The sequence below is a fragment of the Anarrhichthys ocellatus genome, unplaced genomic scaffold (assembly GCF_004355925.1).
Source record: "Anarrhichthys ocellatus isolate YVR2014 unplaced genomic scaffold, GSC_Weel_1.0 scaffold55, whole genome shotgun sequence".
Lineage (NCBI taxonomy): Eukaryota > Metazoa > Chordata > Actinopteri > Perciformes > Anarhichadidae > Anarrhichthys > Anarrhichthys ocellatus.
This window is the reverse complement of record NW_022280085.1, coordinates 1,904,483-1,921,495: the sequence shown is the minus strand read 5'-3', so window position 1 is coordinate 1,921,495 and position 17,013 is coordinate 1,904,483. Positions and strand designations below refer to the sequence as shown.

Sequence of the window (17,013 nt, the reverse complement as noted above, 5' to 3'; positions counted from 1 at the left end):
TACAGGCTGGATAGCTGGCTAGCATCTCAGGAGACATCCATAGGCAACCATGCCCATAGCAACAACCCTGGAAGGTCTGGCACTATTGCAATCCAGTGGGCTGCAATGTCAAGCTGATGTCATGTGCTGACTGAATGGAAATGCTAAGTCATTAGCATTTCCATTAATCAACTCCCCTGTTGCGCCGCATCTCTGAACGCTTAGACTCTGGAGCCCAGAACAAAATGGATTGGGGTTATAGCACATTAGCTGTGTTTTGCTAACATCTAAGATCTGAGATATGGTAATAATGCCGTGGAAATAACAAAGTGGTTGACAAGAAGTTATCCCTTACCTTACTTCCTGTCTGCGTAGCTGTCTGTAAAACTGTGCCCTGTTGCAAAAACAGAAACTGCATTGAGTTTAAATGGCGAAAAAAACCGACTCATTCTCACTCCCAACTCGTCAAATACAGCAGCTCGGTCGCCCTACCGTTAAAACTATGAAGCTCCACAAAGCAGGAGGTTGGGGTGTATGGAGGGTTTGACTTTCACCCATCAGACTGTTGTTTGTGCCTCGTGTGAGGTCAACGTTGACTTATTCTGAATTACGTAACTTACAACTTAACTTGCATCGCATAAGATACTAAACTCACGTAACGTACAACTCACGTAACGTACTTAAGTTACATACAAACATACTTATCTTAACCCAAACTATGATCTTTTCCTAAATCATACCAAGTAGCAACGTAACATACTTTAGTGACCTCGCGTACGTAACGTACATAACATAACATAAAGTCTATCGGACTACCCTGCACTTTGAAAAGTGACGCCAACAGATTCTGTCAACATTGGCACTCCTTCTCTCACAACTATCATAACTCAGTCAAATCTGAACACACAGACATGATTTCAGTGTATATCATTATCTCTGATGTCCATCGCAAAAAAAAATAAACACTGCTTAAAATAAATTGCCTTGGGTTTTTTCCAGGTAACCCAGATGCTTTCTAGGGTAATCTCGATGGGATGCAGTTTGCAGATAACCGGGGCAATCGTGTATTTATATTCCAAGTATTTCATTATACTTTTGCTTTCAACCGCCCTCCCTGTCATCCATATTGATTTTTGTGGCACCTTGCTTTCCCCGCTGAAAGCAATATGTCACATGACCACAAAATGTTTTCCATTTTGTATCACATTTATATTGTGCTCCACAGGGGAATTGTTTTTCATTCCCCAATGTATGGCTTCTCCATTTTAACAGAAAATGGGTTTGCTTGATTGTCTATGATAATATTTGAGATATTTGCAAATCAATTTCAATGGATCATAAAGACGTTTTATTTGTTTGTTTGTTCATTTTTATGGGACTGATGTGAACAGCAGCAATGTAAATGTGTCAGGATTAGCGCGACAGCTAATTAGGACCGGTAGTCCCGAGACAACCGACACGTTCGCCACAACAACTTTATGAGGTGATGTTTGTCAATGTTGTGTTTACAGCTTATTCCTGCCACAACAAAAAAGAAAAGAAAAAATATTTGTTAAGACTAATAGATACCTTTGATCAATTATTATGTCGGAGTAGTTTTTTTATAGTATGGTGGACATTAAATTCACATCTCAAAACTCAGTCAAAACAAATTGAGGTATATTTTTTTAGAATCCTCTTTGGATTAAAAAAATCCAGAAAGAAATAACATTTATTATTAGTGAAAGGCCCCTTTAAGGCTTATGACACGCTGGTCTTGCTCTGTCTCACCTCTGTCTGGCCAGACTACGGGGAGCAGGTGATGTGGGCACGACGCCAGCATTGCAGTGTTTCCTACCAGTTTGTCTCTCCGTCTCTGTTTTCTCTGTTCCTCTATATCTGCTGTCTTCTCGTTTAGTTATGTATAAATAGTTAGTGTACAAAATACTATGTATATATATATATATCACACAGAATACCTCAGGATGCAGTGATCAGCTTGATCTTTATCTCCATTTACCTACCAAGTCGCCAGGAAATTCTTTTGGCATTGTACGTTACTGTAAGCCACGAATATGTTGCACGTGAACGTTTTCTTTTTTAATTTGGACGTTTTTGCATTCGAGCCGAGCAAGCGACGTTTTATACGGAGCGTTCGTATTGAAAGTGACGCGGTATAAAGTGCGAGAAAGTCCACTGGGGGTGGATGGGATGTGTGTACGGGGCAAACAAACAGGACTTTCACCCAGGACACTGCTGTTTGTGTCCTGGGTGAAACCCATTAACGTTTGCTACTTAAGGTAACGTAAGAAAGCTCAATTCAACGTACCTCGTAGTTTGCAGAAACGTACAATGCCAACATTTCTTCTGCCGACTGGGTTGCATTTACATGTTGTTGATTAATGATGACAACGTATCGGTCGTCAACAGGTGGTCTACAAGTAATGATGGAGAAATGAGAAGCTGCTTCAGATCTAGTTTGCCACTTTGTCTCATTTTATACACCAGGTGCCTGTAAAAAGGATAGAGAACAGCCTGAGCACATTGTTACCAGTGTTATAGTCAAACGTATGGCCATTATTTGTCTATCTGTACTGTTGGCAAAGAATCCTCAGAGATTATGAATGGATTTGGCAGACATTTACGAGGGGGAATTTGGCAAATAATCGGTTGGTAACCAGATTTTGCCTGTAATCTGGATCTGGAATTTCTCCCGTGAAACAGTTTTTGTTGTCTATCCATGGCTTCACTCCTAATGAGGAGGCCTCGCAATCAAGCTGCTAAAAAGCATTTATGTGATATTTTGGTGCAGAGGCTGCAGCTTCAGAAAACTCTGACTAAGATGGATATGTATGATATTGTTTACATGCAGCTTTATGGATTATTAACACAAACCATACGAACTCAAAGAAAGATACGGAAATTTGGTATCTTCGCAGCTACAGGTTATGTGACTCTAATCAACAAGGCAAACAACAACGTGACAATGCATAGTGATGAACCTACAAAGAATTATCACATTAATCTACAGCTCTCCCTCGGCTTTACGGAGAGTTTCATCTCATTGTTTATCTGTGCGGCCCGAGATTTTACTCTTTTGTTTCACTCTCCCCTTTCAAGCTGTTTTCAGTGAAAAAGCTACTGTATGCTACCGGTTCAGTAAACAGCAGACAGACGCAGTTAAATGCAAAAGAAACCAATATTTTACCTCAGGAGGTGGTGGAGACCAAAAACAGGGCCAAAAGTGGGAATATTGAATTTACAACCTCAAAGGAAAGCTGAATAGTAAACACCTTGACTTTCTGTCAATCCATCATTCAAAGAAAAAGGATTTAAGTCATTTGGTATTTTGAAAGCTAATGCCCAATCCTTTGTAGTGAAGCTACCTTTTTTTACACTCTTAAATGAACAAAATTATGTTATTTTTTGCCACATCCAAAGCACCTAAAACAGCAACAGACCTCTGGACACAGAAACTCACTCTTAAAGTCGCTGCGTTTATTAGATCATTGTTAATAATCGTTATTTTCCTTTCTGTGTCTGGGTTCAAATGCAATTTTTTTTTTTTATTCGTGAAAAAACATTGTGTTATGTTGCTCTCCAAGGGAAGAGGTTTCACCGGTGTATGTCGTCAAACTGCTGCATCGTCTTAGCTTTTAACGAAACAGTTGAAGCGATGCGCAGATCAAACGCGGAGGAGGAACCCGTGTCCACAGTGAGAGCAGGTCTGCTGTGTTTTAGCTGCGAAGCCTCGCTGGAACAAATGACTTTAAACAGTTTGTGGCAGAGTAACCTTTGTGCCTCGGAGCGACTGTGCTATTCATAAACCGGCCAGCAGTGAAGCCCGATTTATGGTCTGAGGCTCTGTGTGATTGCTTAATGCGGTTACCATGGTTACCACTTGCAGTGATGTGCATTGGAATGCCGAACCTTGCGGCAGATTTTTCTGTACCTTTCTTCCAAGCTGCAGAGACGGTTGTTCTGCCACGGCCTTTTAATTCATGTCGAAATGAGAGCATGGCAGCGTGTCCTTATAGTCACACCTGTCTTACCATACGTGTAAAGTAGAGACTCCTGAAAGGTCAGGAGTACAGGCTCAAATTAAAGGTCAGGGTAAAAGGCACATCAATTGGTGGTTGTGATAGGTTTTTTTACATGACCTGGTTCCCCTGGTACTCCAGCCCAATAGCGATGGTGATGTCACCGCCCCTGATTCTTCTCACATTTCTAATTATAGGATGGAGGTGTAACCTTCATCACTGCTCCTGCAGTACTCTTTGATTCATCCCTCTTGCTTAACTATGTCCTCTACAGTGGTAGAAGAACTATTCGGATAATTTATGGCAAAATAGTAATGCATTCATCTTAAATGACTCTACTACAAGTAAAACTACTTGATGCAAAGTCCAACTACAGTAAAACTACACTATGATCAGTGAAATGTAATTAAGAGTATCTTAAAGTCGTTCCACAGAAATATCCCTCCTGTGACTGGCAGGTGGATGTGTAAATAAGCAACTGTTTGCAAGCACATTCATCATATCAAATTAAAAGGTGTTCGCTGATATGTCCATGTTGTGTTCACAACTTGTTTCTGCTGCCCCCAAGTGGGCAAAGATATAGTTGTGTAGGTTTGTGTTGAATATATATACTGTATATATATTTTTTTTTTTAAGTGATTGGAAATAGCCTTGTATGTTGTCTTTGTTCTGACTTTGGTACAAGAATACACAGTTTTAATTTTGACATGTCAAAAGAAGGGCTGACAGTTAAATTCATCTTATTTTTGTACGTGTATTGAACTCATTTGAACAGATTTTTCAGCCTAAGTTCAGTGAACTCACATTCTTTATGGCAGCAGAGGTTGAACCACCTTGGTGTACAACGGTGTACGATTGAATAGTAAAAGATGATGGATGGATGTAAAAAACAATATTTTAAAGACTTAAACCCATATTTAATCATATTTATAATTAGTTGGAATACCAATAGATGCTTCCAATTCAGCTGCAACTTTACATCTGCATCATTTATCTCAGGCTGTACATAACCTGCTCATAACACAGACTGCACAACAACACACAGAACGATTGTATTTTATACAACTCTCAGCCCAGGGATGACTCTCAAACGTTCAAATAACATTTCACTGAAGATGAAACAAAGTAGAACTACTGATCTTTATGCGAGTTGTACAACAGGTTTTGTAAAAGTGTGTTTTTTACCAATATCTTTGAAACATTTTTTGCTCTTCCTCTCCTCCTCCTCCTCCTCCTCCTCCTCCTCTTTATCTTCACAGACCATGCAAGCGGCGCGATGCCCGACAGATGAGCTGTCGCTGTCTAATTGTGCCGTGGTCAGCGAGAAGGATCTGCAGTCAGGACAGTGAGTAATCGTTATCGCATATTCATCCATGCGTTTGTCAATACAGACCCACACACGCGGGCATCTCCCCGAGCGTCTACTCATCCATCCACCCACCTTATCCCCTTATCCTTCGTCCAGAAGGTCACAGTCAATAATCTGACATGAGGCTGCAGGATTTACAGCTTGTGATCAACAGGATTATTCTGCTGGATATCGTAATAATGATAACTAGAGGTGCAAGAATTAAATGTAAAAAGACACCATATTTTCAACCTGATGATTAAAAAAATTTAATAAATAAAAATTTAATAAATCGCAAACGTTAATGCCAACAGTCGCTTGAAGCTAACAGACAAAAATCAAGCATTTTCTGATCTGATTCCTCATCAGTGAGATCAAATTATAAAGAGTTATTGCTAAAGCACATGAACGCATCATTTCCTGTGCATCTCTTTTGGGGGAGTAGGTCATTTGAATCCAGCGCCGGAATGGCGGACTCCGCCAGCAACAATAAAAAACTGTATGTAGAGGGGCAATTACAGAATATAAATACATGAAATCTCTGTTGCAGAAACATGCATACCATCACTGTCGTAGTTCAAATAAAAACTTTAAAAAGCACGATAGTATTGTTATTGCCATTGTCTGTAATTATGTACGGTACTAAAACAGTTACCATTTGCTGCTATTTTGGGGTTACCAACATGAGAAATACCTCCGTGCAGCTTTCATGATAATCTCAGTTTTTCAAATTGGTAGTTATTTTATTGTCCTTTCTGCATTGCCACCATCACAGTTGGCCCTCTAAATGAAGGGGCAAACAGTTGCTCACACACCCTTTTTAACTTTTTCTAGTGTCTGCATTATTTTGTCCCTTTCAGGCCATTTTGTGCAACTGTGAGACAAAACTTGGTTTTGCATTACAAACACTTCGGATGTCATCGTGTTTCTGCTGCACTTTATCTCTTTGTGTGTTGAAGCAAATAAGGTCGCTAATAAAAGATAATGGGATTGAGCTGCTGACAAACAACAGAAGGGATGACACAGGCTCATTGCTGCAGCCAATGTACAGAAGTAGTGTTACATAAGAATATAACAATAAAAAAACACATTTAAAAGATCGTCATATTGGTTAATATTCATTTGCACACATTAGTTTCCGTACGTGTTATCATTTTAAGAATTAGCAAACTTGATTTCCAGTGGGAGCGTCTTGGCAGATCTCAAAATGAATGTGTTATCTGTGTCCTACATTCGTACTGCCATGGCAACTGCTGCCTTGTCTTTACCATCCGTTGTCACTGTGCATGATGTTTTAAGATTAGAATAACTATGTATATATCTCAGGTTTAACACTGTTCTCATTATTGTAAATATCTGGTAATGAGTATTTGCAGATATTCAAAGTTGGCTGGCGAAATATTAAAGACGTTTCTCTCGTAGCCTAGCAACAAGGTAACGCTATAAAATTAAGGCGTTAAATACCCGCTGCAGTGATGTGATGTAATGCATTCCTTCAGTAGGCATCGACATTGAAAGGTGGTTTTACTCAAACTCTGACTCTTATCAAACTGTCTCGATGAGTCTCGCGAGGGCACCTTGTGTGAGAGGAAAGCAGTGGTATCCTAGCAACCATTGCAGATAAATGGCAACGTGTCAATAATGCCTCTGTGAAGTTAGCTCGTTAAATAGTGGTGCATGGTCTCCACACACACTGATATGTTGGTGTTTTTCTTTCCTCACCTCCAGAGATGTCACCTAGAGCGCTGTAAAAAGATCAGTATTGTGTTTGAATAAATGAATTAAAGCTGCACTGACCAATGTTTTTAATCACCATGTAACATGTAATGTGAAAGGAGCTGTCTATATTGACAAACTCCCAGAATGTTGTCATCCCAGTGTATGTGATCCCTTCTCTATTTTGGATGTTTGCCTTGGTTTTTTGGGGCATGAAGCTACCTGCTCAGCACCAGACAGACAATGTTAGCAATTAGCTTCTGAATATAGTGGAGCATTTAGCAGCTAGAGAGGCACATATTCCCCTTAAGAGTTTGTGCAGACCAAACCAGAGCAGAGAGAAGACTGGATAGTGGACTCATATTTGTCAAGTAGCCAGAAACAAAACTCTAAATGCAGGCTAATGTAGCTTCATGTCTGCTGGATGTATAAAAAGCAATTGTTTGCGAAGACGTAAACCATGTCATGCCCCCCCGCCCCCCCCCAAAAGAACATATTAGATAGTGAAAGGTCAAATAAGACAAATTGAGGGATGAGGGAGCAGTGTTGCATTGCATATAGTAGTTAATAACAGTCCTGCAAGCCAAAATAATTCACTATGACACATGTAATAACCAGCGTCTGTCTGCCTCCTATCTCTGCAGACATGTGTCGGTGAAGACCACACCCAACCACAAGTTTGTGTTCACAGTGAAGACCCACCACACTGTAGCACCTGGAAGCATCGCCTTCAGCCTGCCACAGGTACACACACACACACACACATACACACACACATTGTTAATTGGCCTACTGTTTGTCATCTTTCCTCATGTCCCTGTCTTTATCTCCCTTGTAGAGGAAGTGGGCCGGTCTCTCCATTGGCCAGGAAGTGGAAGGTATAACATTTTCTGTTTGATTGCGCTGCAAAATGCTACGAACAGAACACAATAGCTCTTTTGCTGTAGTTGACATTAGCTATGACATCAGCGACCTCCATAGTTACTCATTTCTGAAACAATGGGTCACTCATTTCTAACTGACAGTTAGTTTGTCCAGTTAGTCCAGTTCGCCGGCTGAAATGACAACTGTCACTGAATTATTTTATCAACTGTAGCTAGCTAGCTAATTAAGCTAATGTTAGCTCCATGAGATGGTTGCAAACATAAAACTAGTGTCTGGCAGCCTTTTTGTTGTTTCTGGCTTACTTGTATTAAAACAAGAACCCCGCAAAGGGCTATTAAATATGCACTTGTGGCTAAATACGTCCAATGAAGAGCAGGACTTTGATAGCATCCGGGATTGCCTTCCACACAGTTGGGGAAATATTGCCGCAAGTTGTGATTAGCGATATGCTAAACCCTGTCTTTTAATAAAGCAAAATGCTAGGTAGCTACTGTGGGCAGTAAGCGAGGTAGCTGGATATGCTAACATTTGCATTACATTAGTGCACTATTTAATCCATTTCTTACACATTTTTAGTTTTGAAAAGACAAAAAAGACCCATTTAATCCAATGTGTGGTGGTCTTTACAAAATGTTGTATTTATTTAAATGTTCAATTCATCTGTCCCCTCAGTGGCCAACTACAACTTTGACAAATCCATGCAGTGCATTGGCGCCATGACAATCGAAATTGACTTCCTGCAGAAGAAGAGTACTGACTCCGCCCCCTACGACTCAGACAGGATGGCCGCCGAGTTTATCCAGCAGTTCAACAACCAGAGCTTCTCTGTTACCCAGCAGGTTCATATCCACAAACCTACAAAATCTCTCTCTCACACACACACACACACACACACACACACACTTTGCTTTGTTCTTTGTTGTTCGATGTTGCTCTGCAGGTTGTTTGATCATCCTCTTGCCTTCCTCTGTCTCTCAGCTAGTGTTTAGTTTCTGTGACAAGCTGTTTGGCTTGATGGTAAAAGATATTGAGGCCATGGACGCCAGCATCCTCAGAGGAGAACCAGCTTCTGGAAAGAAACAGAAGGTACCCGACCAACATTGCAGACATGGGGTTTATTTGATTTATCGTCAAAACCAGTAAAAGGAGCAGATCAAAGTGTCACCATTCACAAGCCTTTATAAAATGGGGGACACCTGATCTTTAACAAGCACATGTGTGGGGTTGCAGGGGACACGTCCCTCTCAATATTTAATACGTGTGCATTTTTGTGCCCCCCGGCCCTCAAAATGAAAAAGTTGAAAGTAGCAGAAGATTTTTATTTTGAAGAACGGCTAAAACTCGACTCATAGACCCCAACAATGCCTCCGGTAAAGTGATGGTTGCAATCTGCCATAAACATCTGCATACAAATTCAGCAGAATCCAGGAAATTAAGTATTTGACGCTCCTGCATGTCCCCAAGTACTCATTGTAGCTCTGTTACTTGTAAACATACCCCTCAATAATTAAACTCCAGGTAATGCCTAAAGCTTGAAATTGAAATGCTTATGATGAATGAAATGGTGCGGATATCAGCTGGAGTCGAGGGAATAGAAGCATTCCAGTGATTTATTGCCTTACACATTAATTAGCAATGCACATTAATATATGGCAGCCCCTAAGGACAAGAAGCAGTCACAAGCAAAAGTGCACACATTCAGAGAAATTTGCTCCAGATTCAGAAATGCATCAAATACTACAACATATAACAAGTGAAAACTCAAACATCAGTAAAAAAGGCATTCAGAATTGCAGAAAAACAGCTAAAACCAGAAATGCTGCAAATACCACAGTAGGTCCTGGTGGTGCTTTCGCACCTGTACATGTTATATCCGAAGGGACCATTCGTATTCTACATGTATCATCATGGAGATGGAGGGAAATATTTCAGAACCATCGAAGAAAAAATTCCAGCTCCTGTTTTCTCTGATAGATCGACATCGGACTGTTTGTGGGCAACAGCCAGGTGATCTTTGAGAAGGCCAATAGTTCATCCCTCACACTAGTTGGTAAGTTCCTTCTTTTATCAAAATGTGATTCACCTTTAGGATCCGGATTACTGTCAGAGGCTGTTTTCCTTAGCACTTTCAGTCAATCGTAAGATGAAGTTTTTAATATATTTCAATGTACATAGTAAACCCAGGGTGCTGCATAAACAATATGAGGGCCGTGGAGCCATCATGCAACAGTCCCTTATCTATTTTCTCCACAGGATGGCAGTAAGAACACTACAATATTCTCTCGCTAAGGAAAAAAGGCCAAGAACGACTTATAAGCCAAACTTGACTTTTATTGTAAGGGTTTTTAATTCTCTATTGAGCTACAGAAATCCCATTTTCCTTCCCATCTGACAACATCCTGAAACTGGTTTATTTTTTAGAACCTTTTAACAAATATCTTACTCTATCCTCATGGAGCCACTCACTTTAAAAACATATATCTGTGAGTTGCTGGTCAAGTGGTTCCCCTATGTCTTTTAACAGGTAAGGCAAAGACCAAGGAGGCCCGACAGACGATCATCAACCCAGAGTGGAACTTTGAGAAGATGGGAATTGGCGGTCTGGACAAGGAATTCTCCGACATTTTCCGCAGGGCCTTTGCTTCCCGAGTCTTCCCTCCAGACATTGTGGAGCAGATGGGTGAGAAAGCCTCTCGATCTTCACTCCGGTTGACTTTTCATATTTTTACCGTGCACGTCCACCATCCTTCTATTGGCTTTTAGGAGAAATTTGTCACGATGTCTCTTTTCTTCTCTGTATTTATGAGGTTTTAGCTTTCTCTTCCCTCATATGACATATAGTGTAATGCAGGAACTTTCATAAGCTTATTCGATTTGACTATAAATTCATTTTTTTTTTTTAACCAACAAGTGAACGTTAAGGATGGAGCTGGAGGGAGGCTGTTGATATTGCAAAACAAAAATGAAAAAAAGGAATATCCAAAATTGAAGTCGTAAATTTACGAGGAATAAATGTAAAATATATTTAAATTTTTCATTTTTTTCATTTGGTTTTCATAACCAAACAGTTATTTTGTATACTGCATATTTCTAGCAGTAGCAACATCTAATATACAGTAATACAATGGAGGAAACAGGGTTTGTCAACACAGCAGCTTTTTTCCCCCTCATACACACACACACACACACAGAGACACACAGACAGCAACATACTATTCCTTGGTTTTATTATTCTGCTTTCTTCTCCGTCTGGCTTTTCTTACATTCATAAATCTTCATCCCCTCCTCTCCTTGCTTTTTCCTCTGGCATCTTGTATTTCTTACATCTCTCCTTTCTGATTCTCCTTGCACTTTTCACTCCTCACCATCTCACTTTTTCTTCTTTCTCCTCCCTCCCAGGGTGTAAGCACGTGAAGGGCATCATGCTGTTCGGGCCTCCTGGCTGTGGTAAAACACTGATGGCCAGGCAGATTGGCAAGATGCTCAACGCCCGCGAGCCGAAGGTCGTCAACGGCCCCGAGATCCTCAACAAGTATGTGGGAGAGTCTGAGGCCAATATCCGCAAGCTCTTCGCTGACGCGGAGGACGAGCAGAAGAGGGTGAGGGGGAGACTCTCAATGTGCTTTTGTTTAAATGTTCAAGTAGAAAAACAAAACTGAACTAATCGTTTTTGAACTCGTCTCCAGCTGGGAGCCAACAGTGGCCTCCATATCATTATCTTTGATGAGTTGGATGCCATCTGCAAGCAGAGAGGCACGGGCGCCAGCAGCACGGGCGTGCACGACACCGTGGTCAACCAGCTGCTGTCCAAGATTGACGGCGTGGAGCAACTCAACAACATCCTGGTCATCGGTCAGTGGCATCAGTGGGAATATGATGATATAAAGGCTGTCAGTAGTCATCTTTAAAGAACCCAATCAGACCGTATGCCTCTCACTACTACTTCCTCTTAAGTTTTGCAGTTATTTGCTTTTCTTAGATTTTAGTTACAAGTACCTTTAAGTTTTGATTTTAACCTAAGAATGAGTCACATGCAAATGGATGCGTGTGAAATGATATCAACATAAACATGTTCCATGTTTATTTGCGCCATAAAAGATTGGTTTCTCCTGTTACTGTATGCTTCTGCAATGAATTTCATATGGTAAATGTCAGACAGCATGGCTCACGTACGTCTGCCTTCCCTCAATCTCTGCCGTTTTCCCTTTCCCTCCAGGTATGACCAACAGGCCCGACCTGATAGATGACGCCCTGATGAGGCCTGGCAGGTTTGAGGTCAAGATGGAAATCAGTGAGTGTTCCGGGACCCCTTCCTCTTTCGTTCGGCCCTGTTTCTTATACAAACTACTCAGCTTGGCATTCTGGTTTAAGCTAGTGTCCCCTTATCCCTATTCAGGACCTCAAAATGATGGCCATTTTCCTCAGCACATTTCTAGTTTGCTTAATGCGGATGTGATCATTTTAGGGCGTGTCCATATGCGTGCAGAGCAGTGATTGGTCGAGGGGATTGTTTGCGCGTGTAGCGTAGATTGAGCCACAGAGACGCTTCAGAAAGGAGACGGCACGCTTAAGATTAATTTACTGTGTCTATGTCATGCAGGTTTTGCCAGTGCCTTTAGGACTCAGGTCTAGAGTCTATTGCCTCCAATGGGAGAAGTGGACATGAACACAGATTATGAGCGATTCTTTCGCCCTGGTTCATCGAGGAGCACAGCTGACAAGAGTATTTTTTTGATATATTCAGTGATACTTTAGATTTTTCTGATAGCCTTTTAAAATAATCTTCAGTTTAGCGGCTCCATAATAATCATGCCAGTGTGGTTCTAACTACCAAGATCGGCCTACAAAAATATGTCATCCCCGCAGCACTCTATATGTTTTTTTAATCACATCATGCCCGCATGGAGTTGAAATTAAGTGAATAGAGACATTTTACTAATTTTACCTTTTACTTTTATTCATTCATTGCCTCCTCTGCCCATTCCCATCCTTCCTCCCTTCCTTTCCTCACATCTTCCATTCTGTCACATCAACTCTACCGTATCCCTCTCTTCCAATGACCTCTCGACTCTTCTTTCCATTCCCGTGTCCATCTTGTCCTCACGCCCCTCCTCCTCCTCCTCCTCATCCTCTCACCTCCAGGTCTGCCCGATGAGAAGGGGCGTGTCCAGATCCTGACCATCCACACCAACAAGATGCGAGGCTACAAGCTGCTCGCCCCCGATGTCGACATCAAGGAGCTGGCAGCCGACACCAAGAACTACAGCGGTGCCGAGCTGGAGGGGCTGGTCAGGGCCGCTCAGTCCACGGCCATGAACCGACACATCAAGGTCACTCTGCACTTTCCAAGACTCAAAGCTTGCATTAGGGTTTGGTTAGGATGCCGCCGCATTGAGAAGTCAAGATTGAAACGTGAATTAAAACGTATGAAATCATGTTGAAAGTCAAAGTAAGTGTGGTGTTAAAGATGATAATGTAATAACAGCTGGCACAGCCAAATAGTGGCTAGCAGAATGTAAACATGTTAGCTGGCAGAGCAGTATGCTAGCAGATTATCTTGCTAGTTTTTGTGACCCTCGCCTGTGTAGCCCACAGCAAAATGACTGCATCTTGGGCAACATTATACTAACTGTTTACGTCATGCAAAGCATGATGGGAGCTGGACTGGTAAATACTTGAAAACATATTAATCCCATTCCAATAAGCAAAACAACAGGAGTGACAAAAGTCATGAAAATTTGCTTTTTGTTTGCGTGAAAGTTGATTCTTGACTTTGGGAATAGTCATTTGTCAAATCAAGGACTACTTATTTGCTTTTTCTGGAGCTTTCACCTACATCGTACAAGTGGAATTAGTTCAGTAGAATTGTTTCAGTTTTTGTAACTTGCAACTTAAAAGTTCCTTTTATTCACCCCCTGGCTCCGAGTGACAAGTGAGCTGAACTTCATATGTAAAACCTGAGGAGGTTTTAATGCAATTGCATGTTCTTCTCCAGGCCACAGCTACAGTGGAAGTGGACATGGAGAAGGCAGAGAAGCTGCAGGTCACCAGAAGTGACTTCATGGGATCCCTCAACAACGACATCAAACCCGTACGTACCGGGTCGTTTTACAGTTCATGCCCCTGACTGTAGAATACGGTTTAATCCTGTAATATGTAAAGGCAGAACGCAGTTCCTGACACTTCTTTATGTTTTCTACCCAGGCGTTTGGTACGAACCAGGAGGACTACTCCAACTACATCATGAACGGCATCATCAAATGGGGCGACCCGGTCACTCATGTCCTGGATGATGGAGAGCTGCTGGTGCAGCAGACCAAGAACAGTGATCGCACACCGCTGGTGGCTGTGCTACTGGAGGGTAAGAAACCAGAAACACACAGAAAAGCAGAGCAAAATGACAATAAAACACGCACTTTTATGCACTATTATTCCAATTAAAGAGGTAAATCAATTTGTTTTGCCCAACTTGTGGATAATGTCCGACTTTGCACAAGATTGAATCCAATTTCCTGAGTTCCCGTGGTATTCCAGACCAGTGAGATCAATGCAAATATTTACACCATTCAAATAGAGAAAATTTGCAATCACGGTTTATTTCAAGACGCCATATTTCCGATAAACGTGGCTATAGTGGCCTCCGTTTTAGAGAGTCGGAAATGAAATCAAACACAGAAAGCAGCCGTCTACAGCTTGCTCTGATACAAGTTGTTTTGCGAGCGCGACATTAGCACGATCCAAAGAGTCACCATGTTTATGGGAAAAATACCCCACGTTGAAATAAACCAGTTTTAGTGGTAAAAAAACATTATTTGCGCTAAATGACTCAAACGACACCCACGGCTTTCACGCCACTAAGCTACACATACAAACACATGCAGACAGTAAATAGCACCCCTCCTCCGCTCTCGACACACACCAGGCCCACCCCACAGCGGAAAGACGGCCTTGGCAGCTCAGATTGCAGAGGACTCGGAGTTCCCCTTCATTAAGATCTGCTCTCCAGAGAAGATGATTGGACACTCGGAGATCTCCAAGTGCCAGGCTATCAAAAAGGTAAGCGCTGCAGTGTGTTTTAACCCCCGTAGTATGTCAGCAAACAATGAGACATTTGCATTTTGACAATAGATTATGGGACTATTCTCCCTGCCTGTCTTACCTTTGTCCCTTTCCTCACTCCTTTGTCCCTCCCTCACTACTGTTTCAGGTCTTCGATGATGCTTATAAGTCACAGCTCAGCTGCGTGGTGGTGGATGACATTGAGCGCCTGCTGGACTACGTCCCCATCGGGCCTCGTTTCTCCAACCTGGTGCTTCAGGCTCTGCTGGTGCTGCTGAAGAAAGCTCCGCCAAAGGTCAGAGTTCATCTGACACCCGTATACATATTGCTACTATTACTATATGTGCACCATACAGCAGAGGTTCTCGATCTTTTGTAGCTTCCCAATAAGCACGATATAGAATAATCACCAAATTATAATAACATTCTTATTTGCTTTTTTTTGTAGAGAGTTACATGAGAAGATCGATACCACTGTCGTGTCTGTACGGATGATGAGGATGAAAAGGCAAAAGCTGATTAGCTTTGCTTAGCATAAAGACTGGAACAAAGGGAAATGGCAAGCTATTTGTTCAATCTCTACAAAAAATGTAAACGTGTACAACCGACACATTGTAGTTTTGGGGAGGTTATGTGCCGAACTATTTTTTTGGCATGGCGCACTAGCCCGGCTAGACGTTTCCAGTCTTTATGCTAAGCTAGGCTAAGTGGCTGCTGGCTTTAGCTTCATATTTAAAGGACAGATATGAGAGTGGATCTTTTCATGACAATAAAGCAAAAAAAAAAGCATGTTTCCCAAAATGTTGACTGTTCCTTTAAGAGGACAGCAGTATATTATATAATTGCTTTACTGCATCAACACATAATTAAATTTAGCTGGAGCCCTAGATACATGTTCTTTTTAATTAGATCAACTAAAAGCTGGAACAGTATATTTATTTATCTCAGAATTACCCAACCATAATCCGAATAAATGCTGAAATGAAAATCTACCCCGCGCCTGTGGTTATAGCTGTCACCAAGGGACAAAACAAAGCGTTTACTCCTCCCTGCAGGGCCGGAAGCTGCTCATCATCGGCACCACCAGCAGGAAGGACGTGCTGCAGGAGATGGAGATGTTGGACGCCTTCAGCACCACCATCCACGTCCCCAACATTTCTACCGGAGAGCAACTCGTCGACGCTTTAGAGGTATGAACGAACGCACACACACACAATCACGGGCGTTCGCTTTAATGCAGTCAACACATTCGGTTGCTTGAAGGTGAAGATGCTTGTGATTGTCCGCCCAATCATGGACACAATGTGATTGGCCGGCTCTTTTTCTCGGGATTTACTCCTGTTTGCAAAGCCAAGTTACTGGTTCCTCTTGGCTCATCTAACTGTGGTACATTACCATTCCCCATTCTCAAGAGCACACATTCACACACAGCCTTGGAAGAACCGACTGTGTCCTTTGTGTGGGGAAAAAAAATACTTTCATTTAAGGTACTGAAAAAATATAAGTGGCTTAAACATAATTAAAGGGGCTAGTTTACACCGGCCGATCCTTTTTTATTTTGCTCATCGGTTGGAGGTTTTGAAGGCAGAATTGAAGGTCTCTGCCTCTCTGATGTCTTTGTTGTCTTTGCAGCTGCTGGGGAGCTTCACAGATAAAGAGCGGGCCAGCATCTCACATCAGCTCAAAGGGAAGCGAGTGTGGATCGGCATCAAGAAGCTCCTCGTGCTCATCGAGATGTCCCTGCAGGTAAAGGACACTCACCGAAGCAGTGAAGCTGTGATGTGTGAGGGGTTGGACAATAGAAAACTAAAGACAGCACGCCCCCATTCATCAAGACTATTCTCCGTTTTTGGATTCTTTGTTCACCTTGGAGTCATGCGAGAAAAAGTTTTTTTCAACATATCAAGGTTACACGGGGTGAGTTAGTGATATACAATTGGTCATTTTGGGGTAAAAGTATTCCACTAAGACAGAGGCTAGCCATTTCCAGCTGTTTTTTAGTTTATG

At 41.8% G+C, this 17,013-nt stretch overlaps 1 protein-coding gene across 2 annotated transcripts in view; it reads left to right on the top strand.

The window, feature by feature from the left end:
- The window catches only part of LOC116396365 (vesicle-fusing ATPase-like), a 28,854-nt gene extending 11,907 nt beyond the window's left edge, over window positions 1-16,947 (top strand). For both annotated transcript variants that reach the window (XM_031870936.1, XM_031870937.1), the window contains 17 exons: window positions 5,258-5,343; window positions 7,707-7,806; window positions 7,901-7,940; window positions 8,620-8,786; window positions 8,926-9,033; window positions 9,922-9,997; window positions 10,472-10,627; window positions 11,347-11,546; window positions 11,634-11,799; window positions 12,164-12,238; window positions 13,090-13,277; window positions 13,943-14,038; window positions 14,152-14,308; window positions 14,870-15,003; window positions 15,155-15,301; window positions 16,062-16,196; window positions 16,639-16,947. In XM_031870936.1, the coding sequence (XP_031726796.1) occupies window positions 5,258-5,343; window positions 7,707-7,806; window positions 7,901-7,940; window positions 8,620-8,786; window positions 8,926-9,033; window positions 9,922-9,997; window positions 10,472-10,627; window positions 11,347-11,546; window positions 11,634-11,799; window positions 12,164-12,238; window positions 13,090-13,277; window positions 13,943-14,038; window positions 14,152-14,308; window positions 14,870-15,003; window positions 15,155-15,301; window positions 16,062-16,196; window positions 16,639-16,932 (2,325 nt within the window). In that variant the 3' untranslated portion in view covers window positions 16,933-16,947. The remainder of the gene's footprint in view (window positions 1-5,257; window positions 5,344-7,706; window positions 7,807-7,900; window positions 7,941-8,619; window positions 8,787-8,925; window positions 9,034-9,921; window positions 9,998-10,471; window positions 10,628-11,346; window positions 11,547-11,633; window positions 11,800-12,163; window positions 12,239-13,089; window positions 13,278-13,942; window positions 14,039-14,151; window positions 14,309-14,869; window positions 15,004-15,154; window positions 15,302-16,061; window positions 16,197-16,638) is intronic.
- The last annotated feature ends 66 nt before the right edge of the window (window positions 16,948-17,013 follow it).